Source organism: Numenius arquata, chromosome 12 (genome assembly GCF_964106895.1).
Source record: "Numenius arquata chromosome 12, bNumArq3.hap1.1, whole genome shotgun sequence".
In the NCBI taxonomy this organism is placed as follows: Eukaryota; Metazoa; Chordata; class Aves; order Charadriiformes; family Scolopacidae; genus Numenius; species Numenius arquata.
In genome coordinates this window covers 13,758,771-13,776,746 of record NC_133587.1, presented here as the reverse complement: position 1 = coordinate 13,776,746, position 17,976 = coordinate 13,758,771, and the positions used below count along the sequence as shown (strand labels likewise).

General features: G+C 42.5%; 1 protein-coding gene across 1 annotated transcript in view; it reads left to right on the top strand.

Annotated features, from left to right (window-relative positions):
* The window catches only part of PTPRT (protein tyrosine phosphatase receptor type T), a 477,289-nt gene that overhangs the window by 235,601 nt on the left and 223,712 nt on the right, over positions 1-17,976 (top strand). The window contains exon 7 of the mRNA XM_074157294.1: positions 8,461-8,754. Within this exon, the coding sequence (XP_074013395.1) occupies positions 8,461-8,754 (294 nt within the window). The remainder of the gene's footprint in view (positions 1-8,460; positions 8,755-17,976) is intronic.

Below are 17,976 nucleotides of genomic sequence, written 5' to 3'. Positions count from 1 at the left end.
TCTTTCTTTGACAAGCGCTGTAAGTATTGAATTATTAAATCAAAGGGCATCACTGTCACTGGTGCATGCTCTGGCTGCATATATAAAAGGAAAGTGAGTTGTGCTTATCATTTCCAGAGAAAAGCATAATCATTTATCTTCATGTGATGATTTTAGACTGCAGCACCTGAGTTCTGCTGCCCTGAATGAGGGTATTCAGAGAGCATTCAAAGACCATACAGGTGGTCAGTATTATTTCTTGCTGAGCAGTTCTTTGCACAGCTTGCTTTGTGGCTTCCCCCTTAATGGGCTAACTGGTTTGATACCTGACTGTATACCACACTGAAGGCCAGCAGCTGAGAAAATAAAAGTAAGGGGGTAGAATGCATCTCACCTAAATTTTAATGCCAATCAGAAGAGGGAGGGATCAGGGAGCAGTTAATTTTATGTTTTTTAGATATGTACCTTAAGATGAGTTGTACTTCTCTGCAATTAGCCGTTTCTCTCCATGCACTATAAAGGGAACCTGAGATCACTAATACAGGCTTGAACATGTTGAAACTACATAGTAAAAGACGAGGGTATTGGCAATCAGCTTAGAATCACAGAATGGTTTGGGTTGGAAGGGACCTTAAAGACCATCTCGTTCCAACCCCCCTGCCCTGGGCAGGGACACCTCCCACCAGACCAGGTTGCTCAAAGCCCCGTCCAACCTGACCTTGAACCCTTCCAGGGATGGGGCAGCCACAGCTTCTCTGGGCAACCTGGGCCAGGGTCTCACCACCCTCACAGGAAAGAATTTCTGATATCTAAATATCTAAATCTCTCCTGTTTCAGTTTAAAACCATTACCCTTCGTCCTGTCACTCCGCTCCCTGACCAAGAGTCCCTCCCCATCTCTCCTGTAGGCTCCCTTTAGGTACTGGAATGTACTTATGGATGCCCAACTTCTTAATGCACGGAAGTCCTTGTGTTGGACCTCTCGTGGTTCATGAGAGAGCTCTGTAAACAGAATGTTGTTTCATAACCATGTCATTCCATAAGCAGCAAGAAGCATAACCACTGCTCTTGTTCGTGATGTCGTTTTGTAGCTATTTTGCAGTTGAAAAACTCAGTAAATTACATGCACTTTAAAAATGAGAGTTAATTGTCCGTGATTCCCAACCCTGGGGAGCTTGTCATTCTTAGAGATTACCTGGAGAGCAGGGCCGGCCTGTGCACAGCACAGGGTAGCACTCCTGGCCTTGGGAAGCAGGGTTTCCTTCTGGCACACTCCCTGCACAAGACTCATGAATGTGTGTTGCTGTGGCGCTGGAGATTCCTACCTGGCAATACTGAGCCAGTACAGAGCCATGGGAGAGTCTATAGGCACCTTTTTTCCCTCTTTTGCAGTACAAATGATGACTCAAAGAGAAGCATTCAGTTCTAATCTATGGGAGTTCTTGTAATAAGCTTTACAATTAGAACACAGAGTCTTCTATCTAATTCACTTAATTTACGCTGGGAAATGAGATACTGTTCAACTAATCCGATGCTATTTTCTTCTTTACTAGAAAATGAAGGCATCCTCCGAGGCTCTGGTGGGATTCAGGCTAAGCTTCTGAGACACAAATTGTGTGAAATGCTAATGAAATAGTATGCTACTGTAATTCCCACTTGGTACCCGGTCCCCCTCCCCTTTAACCTGTAACATGGTCAGGGAGGCGATGGGTCTGTACCAACTTTTTCTGGTCTCAGGACGACTGTGTAAATTCTTGTTTGACAAGAGGACACTAACATAGGTGACCTTTCTTCAGCCAGGGTTTGTTCCAGCTGTTCTGTCTTACCTGGTGACTGCAGTGCTTTTAGTAAATGGTTAGGAGGTTTTCTGCTGTTTTATAGTGACTCCTGTGAGCATTACTGTGTTCTTCTCTTTAAACCTAGGCAGCCCAGTTGCTTAATTCAGAACATATGTATTCAAATCACCAAGGAGCATTTCCACTGCTTCTTAAGGGGAAAATACATAGAGAAGATGTGTTCTTCATTTTCACCAGGCTGCAGCGAGTTCTCCCTTTGTATATAAGTACTACATCTACACTGCTGTGAGATGTAAAGGGAATAGTCTGTAGTCTTTGAATTTAGGGTTTTGGGGAATGTCAGAAGACATGCATCCTGCCAAATATTGGCTCTCTTGCTCCATTTGCTTTCTTTGGTGTTATCGATTGCTGTCCCCTGAGATCTGCTCCTCTCTTGTTTTTCATTGCTGTTGTGCTGATTCTTTGACTGCTTTGCTCAATTCTTTCACATCTTTCTGGATCGTTTTCTCCCCCACTTCGAGTACATGAAACGCATGGCAAGTCCCTTATAGACAGGAGTGTTATCGCTTAAAGTAAAAGTAAGAAGAAAAAAGCGCATGACATGCTGTGACAAATGAGTATTCTGTATTGTAGAGCACTAAAGTTACTTATCACTCTGTTAATAAATTCTGTGTTGGGAAGGAGCATCAGAGAGTACTGACACTAGATTTGCTAACTCATAGAACAATATCGCAGCAGTAAATGCAGCCCCCCCACACTTGCTGCTAGAGTGTCCTAGCTCTTTAGCCAAATAACCAACCTGCCACAAGCTGAAAGGGTAAATTTCCATTTTTGTCTGTCACTCTTTCTTTCCTAAGCACATAAGCATCCTGTGGCTGATGGTTCACGAGATGAATGGGGCAAGAAGAGACTCGCGCATCCCCAGGGCTGCGTCACACAGTATGGGGATGTGCACGGAGGGGAAGAGGTTACACTTTGCCATCTAAGGGTGACGTTTACCTGCTGGGACTGTTTCATAGTGGGATGCAAAACCAACAGTAAAGGCTTTTGCACCTGTAAAATGAATCATTCTGTGAAACCATTGCCCCTTGTTCTGTGGAAATCCTAAATCTTCCTCTTCTCTCGCTTTCCTAGATTTTTGCTTTTATTAAATATTCAAACTTGTTGATTTCAGAATTGGTTCTGGGCACTTTCTTTGCGAGTAGACAGACCGTATCGCTCACTGGCACAATTTACCCATCCAGGTGAATTAATGAATCACTTTATTAATGCCACTGGCACACTCTTCCAACACGGTTGACATGTGCCACTGCTGTCAGCCGGTTACGTTACTGTGAGACAGACCTGAATGTCTCTCTTTTAGACAAAAAACTATTAGTACAGTGTCAGCCCAGTGAAATAGTCTCATGCTAAATATTGTAAAATCTTTGTGCCATTTCATTGTGCAATAAATGGAACTGGAAGTGCGGACAGTCACTGGAAAACAAAATTCAGCTGCTACATTTATTACAGCGGTGGGAAGTGTGCTAATAAGCAACGCCAATGTAAATCCTGTCATTCAGAGCTCAGGCTCCTTATTGCTATGGGGTAAAGCTGGGAAGGGGGCTCACGGATGATGCTCAGACAGTCAAGGGAATCTCTAACGGCCAGCAATAAGGTGTGCAAAACAGTTGTGCAAAGGTGACAAATTCAGCCCAAAGGATGGAGAGGCAAAAAAAAATAATCAGAACACAGACACTTTAACGTGATTACATTTTTTCCTAAGAGAGCAGAGCTTGCCTTCTTAAATGCAAATTTAAGTATCTATGTTCTCAATAGCTTTCAAATTGTAACAGTCTGTGACTATTGTGTAGAAAACTATACAAATGTGTTTTGCTCTGTAATTTTTGTTAAAAAAAAAGTTCTGAGAAGCTTGAAATTCGGTTTCCTTGCCTTCCAGTCCCATCCTTATCCATTTGGCAAGCATGGTCTGCAGCTGCTTGTTCAGGACGCTGGGAGAAAAGCTTACAATTCCCATTAGCAGGGGAATAAGCAGTATCATGTTTGAAAACACAGATCTTGGTTGTGAGGCAAATATCTTTTGATAGCAGCTCCCATCCCCACCTTTTCAACCCTCAAAGAATAAAACCCACTGTCTCTTCTGATGTGATTTTTCAAACCTGTGCTGCGTGGAGAAAACAAGCCAGGGCTCTGTGTGTGTTGCTATTACCTTCCTGCTGCTCTGGAGCTCTGGCTGTGCGTGGGGCACGCACTGCTGATGTGCTGGAAGGACTTGTGGGGTCATCAACTGGTGTGAATGGTACAAACTGGGTGACACAGCCAGACACAAACCTCCTTTCCTCCTCAACCTAACAGGCGCGTCAGCCTTTGCTGGATCCACTCTGCTTTTGTTTTCTGGTTCTCTTCAGTCCTAAATTGCGAACCTGTTTCAGTGCTTGAGGGAGTTGTGTTAGGAATTTCACATGTTGGCGTGATTATTCAGTAACAAAATAAAGGTATGGATTAGCACTTCAGAAACAGAATGGTTGAATTTTGCAATATACTAGTGTTTTGTAGGGTTAGGGGTTCTTTTTGTCTGAAACCATCCATAAGCCAACAAATGCAAATGAGGGCTCATGGTTGTCTTGGTTGGGCATTTTATCAGATGGTCTTATGAACAAGGAAGGAATTTTCAAAAATTAAAGCTTCACTCATATAAAATCTATAGCTTAAGCAGTTTATCCACGTTTTAAGATTAAATTTTTATAGTTCCTTTTTCTTATGGATTATTTCACAAGAGAGAGTGAAAACAGTTGATGGGGATTTCTGTCTCATGTTTCAGTCTTCTCAGATGCACCTGAAGGATGCATGGAGCTGTTGTTCTTCCATCTCCCATCTTCCCTGTTAGAATTACCTTGCTTAGAAAATCACACAGAGAGATATTCCAGTAGCAGAGTAGAAACACTTAAGAACAGTTGCCAAAGAGTAAAAACATGGGTTTTCCACAGTAGTTGGAAAGTATAGTATTTCACTGAATTTCACTGAATTTTTTTTTTTAGAGTTGGAAAGGACCATAAAGATCATCTAGTCCAACTCCCCTGCTGAAGCAGGATTGCTTAGAGAATGCTACTCAGGACTGCATCCAGGCGGGTCTTGAAAATCTCCAAAGAAGGGGACTCCACAACCTCCCTGGGCAGCCTGTTCCAGGGCTCTGTCACCCTCACCGTAAAGAAATTCTTTCTCATATTCGAGTGGAACCTCCTATGTTCCAAATTCATGGCACCGAGCCAGTCAGAGTTCAAGGAGCATCTGGACGATGCTCTTAACCTTACAGTTTAGTTGTAGGTAGTCCTGTGGGAAGTGGGGAGTTGGACTCGATGGTCCTTATGGGTCTCTTCCCACTTGAGATATTCTCTGATCCTGTTTGGTCTTTTGTGGTCCTTCTCGTTAGTTTTGTTTTCTCACGCTCTTTGCACTACTGAATTTTCTGTCATTTTAAAGCCCTAATAGTGTTCAGCCTTCCCAGCTGTGGACCACAGCTGTATTGCACCTTCTGATGGGAGAAGAAAGGCTCACCCCAGATTCCCTTGGTGGCTGCACAACAAGGGGACCTGTTTTGCACATACAGTAAAATCTACTCGTGTTCAGTAACATCCTTTTTGAGCTTGTACTACATCAGTCTTTTGTTTCTGTAAAAGAGCGCACCCAGGAACCCCATTTTTCTTTGTCCTTCCTGAGTCTGGGATTCAGGCTTGCTGTTGTCCCAGTTGCAGCAATCCTGTTCTTGATGTCCCTGTTCCTGGGAAGCCTGTGGCTTTCTCCTCTGTGCCTGGAGGACGAGGGACAGTGGCTGAAAGGGAGCAACAGGCTGGACAAAGCCTGCAATATAAACTACTGTCAGGATCAAATGGGGCTTTAAATATGGTTGATCACAATTATGTGTGTACAAGGCCAATCTGTCACCAAGTTTATTTAATCAAGATCACATAGAGATTTTAATTAAAATAGTGGGCTCATAACATCAGGCTGGTCATCTGGAACTAACAAGTGTGTTTAGTTACAAAGGGCAAAAAATGGACCTTATTTATGTGCTAATTTTGCTAAATAATGGGTAACTTGTTTAGATCACTCACAGTTATTTGGCACAGAGTGATATTAAAAAACCTGCTTTTTGTCCAGTTGGTGCTAGTAGGAAAGAACTCATTATTTTCAGCGAGTGGGATTGGGCCTCGATTAGCTGCTATAAAGGCTGCTTGTCTTAGTTCCTTAAATTGGGAAAATGGGAGCAACAGTTTAAACTCCTAATTTTCTGATATTCTGGGGCACCTGTTTTTCAAATGATACTTAGAGAAAAATTAACAGGGGGAAGAAAGGGAAAATCACCATTACTTTTTTTTGTGTGTGTGTGTGTGTTCAGATTTGGCCTAAAATAAAGAGAGAAGACAGTAAAGCTGGGTGTCAACTTAAATCAGATTGGCAATAGTAGTTTGTAAGCTTGCTAGACGAGACTTTCATGCCTGTTTAGCAGGACAAACTGCTCTATTAATTAAGCTCAGTCCTGTAAATGTCTTCTAACTTGCAGTCAAATCCCAAAGTAACCTGAATCGTGTTGCTATTGAAGTCTCCAGCCCAGGAGAATGGAGTTTAATATTTCATTTGTGTTATGTTCGTCTATGATGTGACTTGTAAGATGTCATTTTTGCCTTGGGAATAAAAATCACTAAGTCTGTCTTTTAATTGTCTTGCACCAAGAAACAAGTAATAAACTGGTTGTGATTTATAATAATTTGATTTTTTAAATGAAAATGTGTCTACATGCATTTCTTGAAGACAAATTTCTTGGAGAAGTAACCTTACTAAGTAAAAATTTAATCAGTCTGACATTTCATATCTGAAAAAGATTGTGGCAGGAGTTAGGGGAACAGTGCAAAATAAAAGCAGAAACAAACATTCCACAAAAGACTTAGCTCATGACACTAGTTTTTGTTCCTGTTGGATACCTGCTACAATTAAAATTCAAATTGCTTTTTTAATTTTTCCAGAGGTACGATGCACAACTGCTGCAGTCAATCTCAAGGAGATAGCATGGTTTGTTGTAATTAGTTAGCCAGAGGAAATGAAATTAAGTAACATTTCAGTTGATCATTTTGTATAATAATGGTTTCTGTGCGTTTGTTTCTCTTCGCTGAGCAGATGTTAACCTGCAAGACTTCTCCAGAGGGGAGAGTCCCATCTTCCTCCCATCATGTGCGGCTCAGACTCCTTTCTTCCATGTTTCTGGGGGTCTCCAGACTGGGGGACTCCAAGACTGGAGTCTTCCAGTTCTCTGGGTTTTTGAGGAATCACTTTTAAGAGGGGTTTAGAATTACTCCCACAGAATTCTAAAATTAATGGCAGGCTGTAACATTTATAGGTTTCTTTTTCTGAGACAGAGATGTCCTTTGTGTTACCTTATTTTCACAAGAGAATAGAGTTTGTGTCCTCTGGGCTGAGGGCAAATCACGTTAGAGTGTGACAGAGGGAAAGCGAGATGAGATTAAAGAAATTGCTCATAATCTTGCACAGTTCAGCTCAGGTTTTCAAAACCATAAGGCATATGCTATTCATGCAGCTTCCAATATGTAAGTGTTATTTATACACTGATGGAGGGGGGCGAATAAAAATCAGGCAGGCAGAGCCCTGTAGACTTTTTTGTAGTTTCCATCAAAGGGTGCTGCTGAGATGTCTTTTATTGCCTCGCTTTTCTTTTTATCTCAGAGGTGATACTCAGTGGCTGGGTTCCTGCCTCCTCATGATGCTTTTCAGACATCTAGGCACTCATCAAGTTCCATGCAGACTTTGCTCGAGTACCTTTGCTCAGGAAGTTAAGCAAACTTTGTAGTCAGACATGAGGTGTTCATTCACTGGTGCCTTAGAGCTTTTCTTAGTTCAGAGCTACCAGGAGCCCTGGTTAGAGTCAGTTGTAGCAGCATCCTGCCTACTGCTATCATTGACCATGGGAAGATCCCTAGTGTTTAAATTTGCTAGTATTTTCCCAGCCAGCCAGTGATTTGATTAAAAAAAAAAAAAAATATATATATCTTAATCTTTATTTTGCTTGGTAAAATCACAACATGAGCAAGTGATTTGAGTTTTCCACTCACTACTAATTGTGTCCTGTTAAGCATTACACTTCGTCTGACCCACAGTACCGTGATCAATGACTGTGATATTCTGCCACGTGGGGTCACAGGGCAGAGGAACAGCTCTTGTACTGGAGCCTTTTTTAAACATGGTATATGCTGAGTACACTCGGTTGTCTTCCTTTAAGACTTCTTTCCCCCCTCACCCTCCAAGACTATATTAACCACTGTTGCTTAAAGGAGGAAATAAGTATAAACCTTCTGATCTTTGGAAGTGACTTTTGTGTTTTATTTTAAACAGAAGTTACTTTGCGGTTACTGTATTTTTGCAGGTGTTTCTGAATCAGTAATACTAGCCCTAGTGTGAGGGGGCTGAACTATTAGTGCAAATAAAAGAAGCCAAATTCTTTCAGTAACAGATTAAATACAGATTAAATTCTTACAAAAGATTTGGTAAATGACAGGAGAATCTGTGCCTGTGCCCCAACAGATTTTGGGACAGCGTCGCTATACAGATAAATAGTGGAAATTTGATCGTTTTGACAAAACTGTCTCAGGCCTCTCATGATTTCTTTTTGTCTACAGAACCCCCAACCCCTATCGCTCCTCCGGAGCTGCTGGCTGTCGGAGCCACCTACCTGTGGATCAAACCCAACGCCAACTCCATCATTGGAGATGGGCCCATCATATTGAAAGAGGTGGAGTATCGGACGACCACTGGGAATTGGGCAGAAACACACATTGTAGACTCTCCTAATTATAAACTGTGGCATTTGGATCCTGATGTGGAGTATGAGATTCGAGTGCTGCTCACTCGCCCCGGAGAAGGAGGCACAGGCCCCCCTGGACCACCACTCACGACCAGAACAAAATGTGCAGGTAGGGTTTCTGCTGCTTTGTCATATGGCAGAGACACTTTGGTTCTCTTACTAACACGTTAACAAATGCTCCTCACACATCCTCATTGTAGATGTGCTTTGTCAGTGATCTGAGTTGACATTATGATTTTTCATATATCCTGGAATCCTTTTTATTCCATAGGCAAGTGTTTAAGAGACGGTTGTTTTTATGCACGTAGTGTAAGCAAACTTTTCTGCTACAGCGTACGGCTGCTTTCTGTTGAAAGGGGCAAGCAGATGAGAGTTTGCCGACCACTTCTCCAGTAGGCAGACTGTTCTTAAAACTTGTCTATAATAAAATTTTCACCCTGTAAGTGCATAACAAAATCTATGTTGTTCTTGGGTAATGGCTGAGCATTGGTTATTAACGAACCGACAGTGCTATTGATTTATGAGTGCAGTGTGGTGAAGCAGTAAGTGTTTAGTTTCTAAAATACATTTTTGTGTTCAGTTTGATGGAACTCATTCTCCTCCTCACTTCTGACGGAGAAACCTGTTCAAACACTGTGCAGCTTCCTTCCCTTTGTCTTTCATATTGGAACAGATCAATTTTGATCCAGGAACAGGAAAATTCTATCTTCTTTCTAAGCCATATTGGCCTTTCCAGGAAAACCTGAAGGATCATGTTCCTCATGTTTCAGATATATTGGCTATTCGTCCTGTTTTCATGCATTAATCATTAGCTATTAAGGGAAATCAAGCTCCGCGCCTTGCAAGGGGATGAGCAAAGCGGTTTTTACCCAGCAGGTTTTTCCCACCACACAGCTGTCTTCTCAAGGTTCGCATTTTTGCAATTTTTACAAGGTCTTTACTGTGGCGCGAACAAAGGCCAGAGACGAAAAGGCTGCTCTCCTTTTTCTGCAACCGCCCTTCCCTCCCCACAAATCAGTGGTTTACAGCAAGTGGATTTAAATAGCGGAGAGCTTATACAAAAGCATTCTGGTTCCAGTTGCGCTTTCTGACTAAATAACAAGTCTGAAGCGTGGAGAGTGCATCAAGAACAGCCAAATGCCATCCTGGGATGGGATTAAGCGGTGCAATGGTAGCGTTCCTCACCCACTGCCACAGCGTGAGCATCCTCTTCCTCTACCAAGAGACAAAGCCTGGCAGGTTGAGTGCATTGTGGGGCAGGGAGGCACACCCTTACTGCCTTCCTGTGTTTTACAGATTATAAAGCAGTGAACGTTTAGTGTCTCTTTGAGAACTTTTTTTTTTTGTTTAAAAAAAAATAAAATCTGAGCATGAGGATCTGGCATGGAGGTGTTTGCTATATTCAGCACCATCCGTTGGTAGAAAACAGATGTCTGGAGGCTTTTCTGCAGCTCGGTGGAAAACATGAAGTGACACGGGTGATGTCCTGGCCTATTTAGGAAACTGGCACATACTCTGCTACTTGTCTTGTGGCTGTCTCCTCCTTCACCAGTGTGGTCAAACTCTTTAACCCTCAGCAGAAAAAACTGCAGGCCTGGGCTGGGACTGTGCGTTTGCACATGGAAATATGATGTGCTGAGATTTGGTCTGTAGTTGATGCACTGTGGCTTTGCAGGCACACTCTCTGCTGCAGCCAAATCATAGAATCACAGAATTGTCAGAGTTGGAAGGCACCTCTAGAGATCATCTAGTCCAACTCCTCTGCGGAAGCAGGATTGCCTAGAGCACATTACTCAGGACTGCATCCAGGCAGGTCTTGAAAATCTCCAGAGAAGGGGACTCCACAACCTCCCTGGGCAGCCTGTTCCAGGGCTCTGGCACCCTCACCGCAAAGAAGTTTCTCCTCATATTTAAATGGAACTTCCTATGTTCCAACTTGTGCCTGTTGCCCCTCATCCTGTCACTGTGAACCACTGAAAAGAGTCTGGCTCCATCCTCCCTCAAATCACCCTTTAGGTACTTGTAAACATAGATAAGGTCTCCCCTCAGCCTTCTCTTCTCCAGGCTAAAGAGCCCCAGCTCTCTCAGCCTTTCCTCATAAGGGAGATGCTCCAATCCCTTAATCATCTTTGTTGCCCTTCGCTGGACTCTCTCCAGCAGTTCCCTGTCTCTCTTGAACTGGGGAGCCCAGAACTGGATGCAGTATTCCAGCTGTGGCCTCACCAGTGCAGAGTAGAGGGGGAGAATGACCTCCCTCGACCTACTGGTCACACTCTTCCCTACGCAGCCCAGGATTCCATTGGCCCTCTTGGTGACAAGGGCGCATTGCTGGCTCATAGATAATTTACTGTCTATCAGGACCCAAACTTGCAAACTCTTCTGTATTACCTGTAAAGAATGCTTGCTTTAGCTTAATTCAGGGGTAAAAAAACGGATGTTGGCTTTGTGCTTAATGGTGTCTTGTACTGGATCCCAAGTTGCTGAGTTTCCTTGCTCAGCCATAGGTATTGACTGACACCATGAAGGATGACGGAGATAATTTGTTCGAATTGGCTAAGCTGTGCCACTCACTATTTTCCATCCTAATTTACTAATGAAAACCTAACTGGAGCAGGTCGTTCTGTTAATGTTAATTGTCATACAGAGCTTGTTGAGATTGATGGTGATGGCATTTATGTTTTGTTTTAGGGCATTGGGTGGGAGAAAATGGTAATGATCTTGATCTAAGCCTCGGCTCGAAGGGAGGGAGAGACTTATCCGATATCTGAAGATGTACAACTTCCACAAAATGCCAACTGAAATGATAGGCAGGAAAATGCAACTCATTATTCCAATTTCCATATGTTGTGGAACTCCTTCAAAATACTCTATTTCAAGGATAATTATACAAAACTTCCAAGGTAAAGGTTTTGAAAATCATGCCGAACCTAGAAAACAGCACTACTTCCTTGATTTTCCTGAGTACCTCACGAATGACATCGATGAAAACTGAGGGGTTTTTAAATAGTTGAGGGATGAGTGATGCTGCTTTTTTTCAAGTGATTTTTTTGGTTCTTTTCTTTGGCATTACTTTTTCTTAGCGAGAGGGAAGTACCAAATTCTTACACATTTGTATGCAATCAGTAGGTGACTGGAATAGTCCTGTTTTACTGGATTGTTCAGTGTTGGTACTGTGTTTATTAGGCTCACTAATAAAGATAACAAAATTGACTGCAGAAGTAATAGTAAAGAGTATCACCTATACTGGAGAAGTAGTATTTACTTAATTAAATTGCAAGGAATAGGGTTAGCCATAATTGTCTTTTCACATCGACGTTGTGTATTTGTGTGCTGGGAGGCTGAGGAACTACCGGCATAGCCTTTAATTTAAGCACACTTTGCAAAGAGATTCTTATTTTTTATTTTCATTTCTAAATTAGAACAGGATTTAGGAAGGACCGTGCTTTTCTTTCTACTTCAGATCAAGCGGCAGAAGCTCATTTACAAATTGGCGGTTGTTGACTGTGGGCCTTGCGTCAGAGCAAAAGCACGACCAGAATGGCTCAGCCTGAGCTTAGAAAGTCATTTCACCACAGTGCGACTCTTCTCCAGATCATTCATGGTTTTCAGATTTCTGATCAGAATTGGAGTAGTTTTACATGGACTTTAAAGAGCTTTTCATTATATAAAACCCATAAAAACTAATTACGAAAGGCCTTGCTCTAAATGAGCACAAAGAAGTTTTATTAAACTGGATAATATCTTATCTAAATTTCTATAAACAGTGTGTGCCCGGGCATCCTTATCCCACTGGTGATGCTTTTGGTTTTCTACAGGACAGCAGTACAGGACTTTGTTTATATTCGATCTTTAGAAATGATACTGAAAATTAAGTCCCAGCTTGCCCCCTTCCAGAAAGAGCCAACTGCCAGAAAATATGTCAAACCCTGCCTTTGTAAATGAATCTCTTTTTTTTTGTTGCTGTTTTGGATTTTATGGGGGTTTTTTGTTTGTTGTTTTGTGGTTGTTTTTTTTTTTCCCATAGACTGTGATAGGTCGTGACTTGGGGCAGGAGAAGATTAAATGACCTCGAGGCATAAAGCAGTAAACTGTCAGTCAGAGGGAAGAGTTGCTCAGCAGGGAATTGGGAAAAGAGAAAGGTTGCATGAGGTTAAGACCAGGCACAGGGTTGAGGGGTGGTTAAAGGAAAGGAAGGTATAAAATATTAGTTTTTACCCCCAAAATAATAGGTTGGGGGCATTAACAGGGATAAGAGTAGTATGTTTGAACATAGTCCCAGTAATGCCTAATAGTTCAGGGCTGGTCTTTTGAGTGTGGATTTTTTTAGCCATCCTCAGTAGTTAAACAGAGCTCTTTAAAATCCTTGTTTTATGGGCTTCATTCAAACGAGTGCGCTTTGGAAAGCTGTGATTTGGGAAGCTTGGGGCATGTTTTCTTCTCTCTGCTTGTTTACTAGATTGATCCCCTAGATTTTTTCCTTCTTCAGTTGTCACAAAAAGGGAGAAGAAGGGAAAAGTCCTTTTTTCCCCTGATGGATGGGAAAGAGACCTCGCAATTGAGGGGGGAATCTCATCTGAAAAGTGTTTGCCTTCTAGTGGGACAAACTGGCGCGAAAAGCAAGGCCAAAGAATAAGTTTTAAATTAATATTAATACAGGGAGAGAGGTAAGACTTTCAAAAAAATATTTAGACCTTGTTAAAATAGTATCTGGAAAAGCTATCTTGAACATCAGTTTCTCTGCCTTTTTGGATGGTGACAACAGGTGACTCATAAGCCAGGGAGGGATTTGTGACCCTGAACCTTGGAAGCAGCAAACCTTCCAGTCTGAGAATTGTTGCTTGGTAAGAAATGGGAGGGAATAAAGTCCTGAGAAACCCTGTAATCCCTCCCCCACCCCCCAAAACATGCGTGGCAATGATTCTTCTTAGAAAAGCTTATGATAAGAGGCTGCTTGTCCTCGTATGAAACAATTCACATGGCTCCCACGCAACCAGTCTCTTAAACTGCTGGAGACTGGGCTGTTCGGCAGCAAGATGGGATCCAGCTCCTGGAGAAAGAAGTGGTTCTCGAGATCAATACTCAATTTTGTTCTTGGCCTAGGGAAATAAAAGTTAGCCTTGAACAATGGGGCTGAATTCAATACTCCTTTTAAAAATAGTCAGGATATAGTAGCTGATATAAATGCAAATAATCTGTACCTTCAGAGGTTGATATGGTATTGCAAAGTACGTGGAAAATCTTTTCCTTTAAGTTATTATTAAAAGGTACTTTGTTGCCATGAAATCCTGAGGAGTTTAGAAGTAGTAAGCAGCTTTTGCCATTTTTTTGGGTCATTTTAAGACTACATTTTTATATTTTATAGAAATGTTTTTGTCTGTTGCTCTGTTACAAATGTTAGGAAAAGGACGTAGTTGTGTACTGGTTTGAAATGCACAAACTGAACAACCAGGAGGTTACTTTGTTGTGCACTGAATTAGTATAAGTTTTTACAACAGATTCAAAAATATTTTTCTGATTTGATTTTAAGATGATAGCTTCCTGTTAAATAGAAACATTCACATGTTGGTGTTGAAAAATAAGATTCAGAGTTGCTATACTGCTGCCTTCATTATTTTTTTTTCCAGCTTAAAAAAGAAAACCTGATAAAAAAGTCTGATACATGAGTCAAAGCACTACACAAATGGCATATCAAGTGAATTGAGAGAGAGCTCTGTACAGCTGACGTGTAGGTATTATTAGAGCCACTGTTTCACAGACTAATTTAACTTGGAGTTACTCTAAGCCTTGTCCTGAAACATACATTAATTTCCCTATTAATATTAGTTAAATTTTAACTCTTAGTTCCACTCTCTTCTATACTTTTAAATGTAGACAGCTGGGAAAATAGATGCATTTTTAGCAGGATTGCCTGCTTTTGGAAAAGACTTAGAATCATAGAATCATAGAAGGGTTTGGGTTAGAAGGGACCTGAAAGATCATCCAGTCCCAATCCCCTGCCCTGGGCAGGGACACCTCCCACCAGACCAGGTTGCTCAAAGCCCCGTCCACCCTGGCCTTGAACCCCTCCAGGGATGGGGCAGCCACAGCTTCCCTGGGCAACCTGGGCCAGGGTCTCACCACCCTCACAGCAAAGAATTTCTTCCTAAGATCTAATCTAAATCTCTCCTCTTTCAGTTTAAAACCATTCCCCCTCATCCTATGGCTCCACTCCCTGATCAAAAGTCCCTCCCCATCTCTCCTGGAGCCCCTTTAGGTATTGGAAGCTGCTATAAGGTCTCCGTGGAGCCTCCTCTTCTCTAGGCTGAACCCCCCCAGCTCTCTCAGCCTGACTTTCTGTGGAATATCAGCAGTGAGGGACAACCTTCCCTGGGTTTCTTGTTTTCTGTATTGATAAATGCTGTGAGTGACTTTTCTCAGCTCTGGTAAGACAAGCTTCCACGGCATGTGTTCTACTTGGGTTCTGTTTTGCTCTCTGGCTGAACTCCCAGAGTCGAAGGCTTGTGTAGCACGATGAAATGCAGTTGTTCTCTTGCTGGTGCCTGTTCCCAAGAGCCGGGGAGCGCTGCAGGTGAGCTGTTGAGAATGGAAGGATCTTCTCTTGGAGCTTGGGTACGTGGATCCCACAAAGCCTGTGGGACTCGTACCTGTTTTAGTGACTTTGTTATCTTAGCTTGATGATTGAAACTCTGTTTTCATGCCACCTCGATAGCCTTTGGCATGTCAGCTAGAGAGAGAAGAGTAGAGTTACAGAAATGTGATATTCCTTCTTTTTGATCCCTAGTTTGTGCTTGGAAACAGCCTGGCAGCATTGTTGAAATACAGGGGCTTCATCTGTATCGCATCCTGACAGCCTCAGCCCCTTTGCATGTAAGATGTTGATTTTCCCTGCCCAATTAATTAAGCAGATAACAAATGTGTATTGATTTTTCCTTTTATTTTCCCCCGTCCTCTATTTTTATTTTTTTTTGGGGGGGGGATTAGAAAGACAGGATCTACCCTTTAAATAACAGCTGAAGGAAAAGAAGTATTTCTGGATCACGCGCATTTTGTGGCTGTGAGCCTGTCAGCGTGGTACGCTCTTCTTGTCTCTCAGTGTCAGGTTTCCACTTGTGTTTAGCCCATGATGTGTAACCTTTAGCCCTCCTGGACAATAGAGACAATGCTTCAATTGAAACTACAGCGCTCTGTAGGAAGCAAAGTGTATTTCTGGTTTCTCCTCAAGGTGCAGAGGTGCCGTTGGTTGCCTCTATAGTGGTGTTCCAGGCAAAGATATCTCTTTGAGATATCACTATCAAGTTATGGATGTATTGGCCATAGAAATGTGGTCAAAATGGGAAGATATCTTTCAAAGAACAGAGGATAGATTAGATCTGTGAATTAGTTACTGGAAAAGAATTGAAAAAAGAAGCAGCTGTGTTGTCTGGGATATAAACAGAGACGACCTATATGGAACAGAAGAAATTTGGGAGGTGAAAGGGAGGTAATTAAGTGGTGAAAAGGGGAAGCAGGGTGTTTTGTTGCACTTTGGGTGACAGACTGAATCCAGGACTCCTGAAAAGCCAGGTTGTTGGAGCTGAGGATACTTGGTTTGGTGTGAGGCCACGGTCCATCCAACGTTGAGGCACTCAATTCAGTGTGTTGGGAAGCATCGATGTGCAGAGGAGAGGCTGGGATTTACAGCTGGGGCATATCAGTATGCCATAAATCTGGTATTTGTTTCTAGCAGTGACCAGTGCCTGAAAGTTCTGGAGTCTAGCAAAGCATCTTCCCCATTGCCTTTAACCATGGTACATACGGTGAGGAATTTTCTTTATCCTGATCCCTGCAGATCGGCTTTTTGTCTTAAGGCATGTGGATTGATTGCCCTTATCTTAGTCTGCATAAATACAGTTATGAATATAAAGGCAGTCATAATAGTGCTTTGGTCTGGATTTTTTCCAGAGGGATTTTGCTTGTGATGGATTTAAATTCTAGGGATTTATTTTTTTTATCTGCAAAGGCAGTTTGTTATCCGGAAATGTTTTTTTATTTTTATTTATTAGGATGAAGTCCTAGTTATTCATTTCCACATCACACTGATCTGCTTGGTGGTGTTGCTGTTTAATTTAATGGCTTTCTATAATGTGGTTTGAAGATAGCATTATTCTCAGAGTGGGCAGGCTGGGCAGTAAGGTGACAACTTTCATAAAGGCATTAGGTTTCATGTCATGAAGAATAGTTCTCGTGAGTGATGGGACCTCATGACTTTCTTCCAAAAGAAGTAAGCCTGCCTAGCACTTATTTTCACATCAGCTGAATTGAGGACACTGGGGTTGGCTTTTTTTTTTTTTTAATTTCACTGAATTTCACTGAATTTTTTTAGAGTTGGAAGGGACCATATAGATCATCTAGTCCAACTCCCCTGCTGAAGCAGGATTGCTTAGAGAATGCTACTCAGGACTGCATCCAGGCGGGTCTTGAAAATCTCCAAAGAAGGGGACTCCACAACCTCCCTGGGCAGCCTGTTCCAGGGCTCTGTCACCCTCACCGTGAAGAAATTCTTTCTCATATTCGAGTGGAACCTCCTATGTTCCAACTTGTGCCCGTTGCCCCTCGTCCTGTCACTGGGAACCACTGAAAAGAGTCTGGCTCCCTCCTCCTTCAACCCACCCTTGAGATACTTATAGGCATTAATAAGGTCTCCCCTCAGCCTTCTCTTCTCCAGACTAAAGAGTCCCAGCTCTCTTAGCCTTTCTTCATAAGGGAGATGCTCCAATCCCTTAATCATCTTTGTTGCCCTTCGCTGGACTCTCTCCAGCAGTTCCCTGTCTCTCTTGAACTGGGGAGCCCAGAACTGGATGCAGTATTCCAGTTGTGGCCTCACCAGCGCAGAGTAGAGGGGAGAATGACTTCCCTCAACCTACTAGCCACACTCTTCCCTATGCAGCCCAGGATTCCATTGGCCTTCCTGGCCACAAGAGCACATTGCTTGCTCATTGTCATAATATTTCTTGACTCATGATTTCTGTCCAGGTTTCACCCTAAATAGCCTGAGTGTTCCTGATCTGAAGAGGCAAAATGGAGGCAGATATGAAAACAAAGCAAATATCGGAACAGCAACAACAAAAAACCCCTTGTGCTGTGTTGAGCTGAAGGAAATCCCTGAGCGCTGGTTGACTTGGTGACACTGTAGATTTGAGGCAGCAAAACACCTGGGGGGTGTCCAGTGCCTTTCTAGGTGAAAGTGGGGTTGAATGAAATTCTAAGTGACTACAAACCAGCTTGACTTTTCTCTTGTTGCGGTTTTTCCAGGCTGTATTTCCGCTAGAAATACTCTGCGTAGATGCAAAGG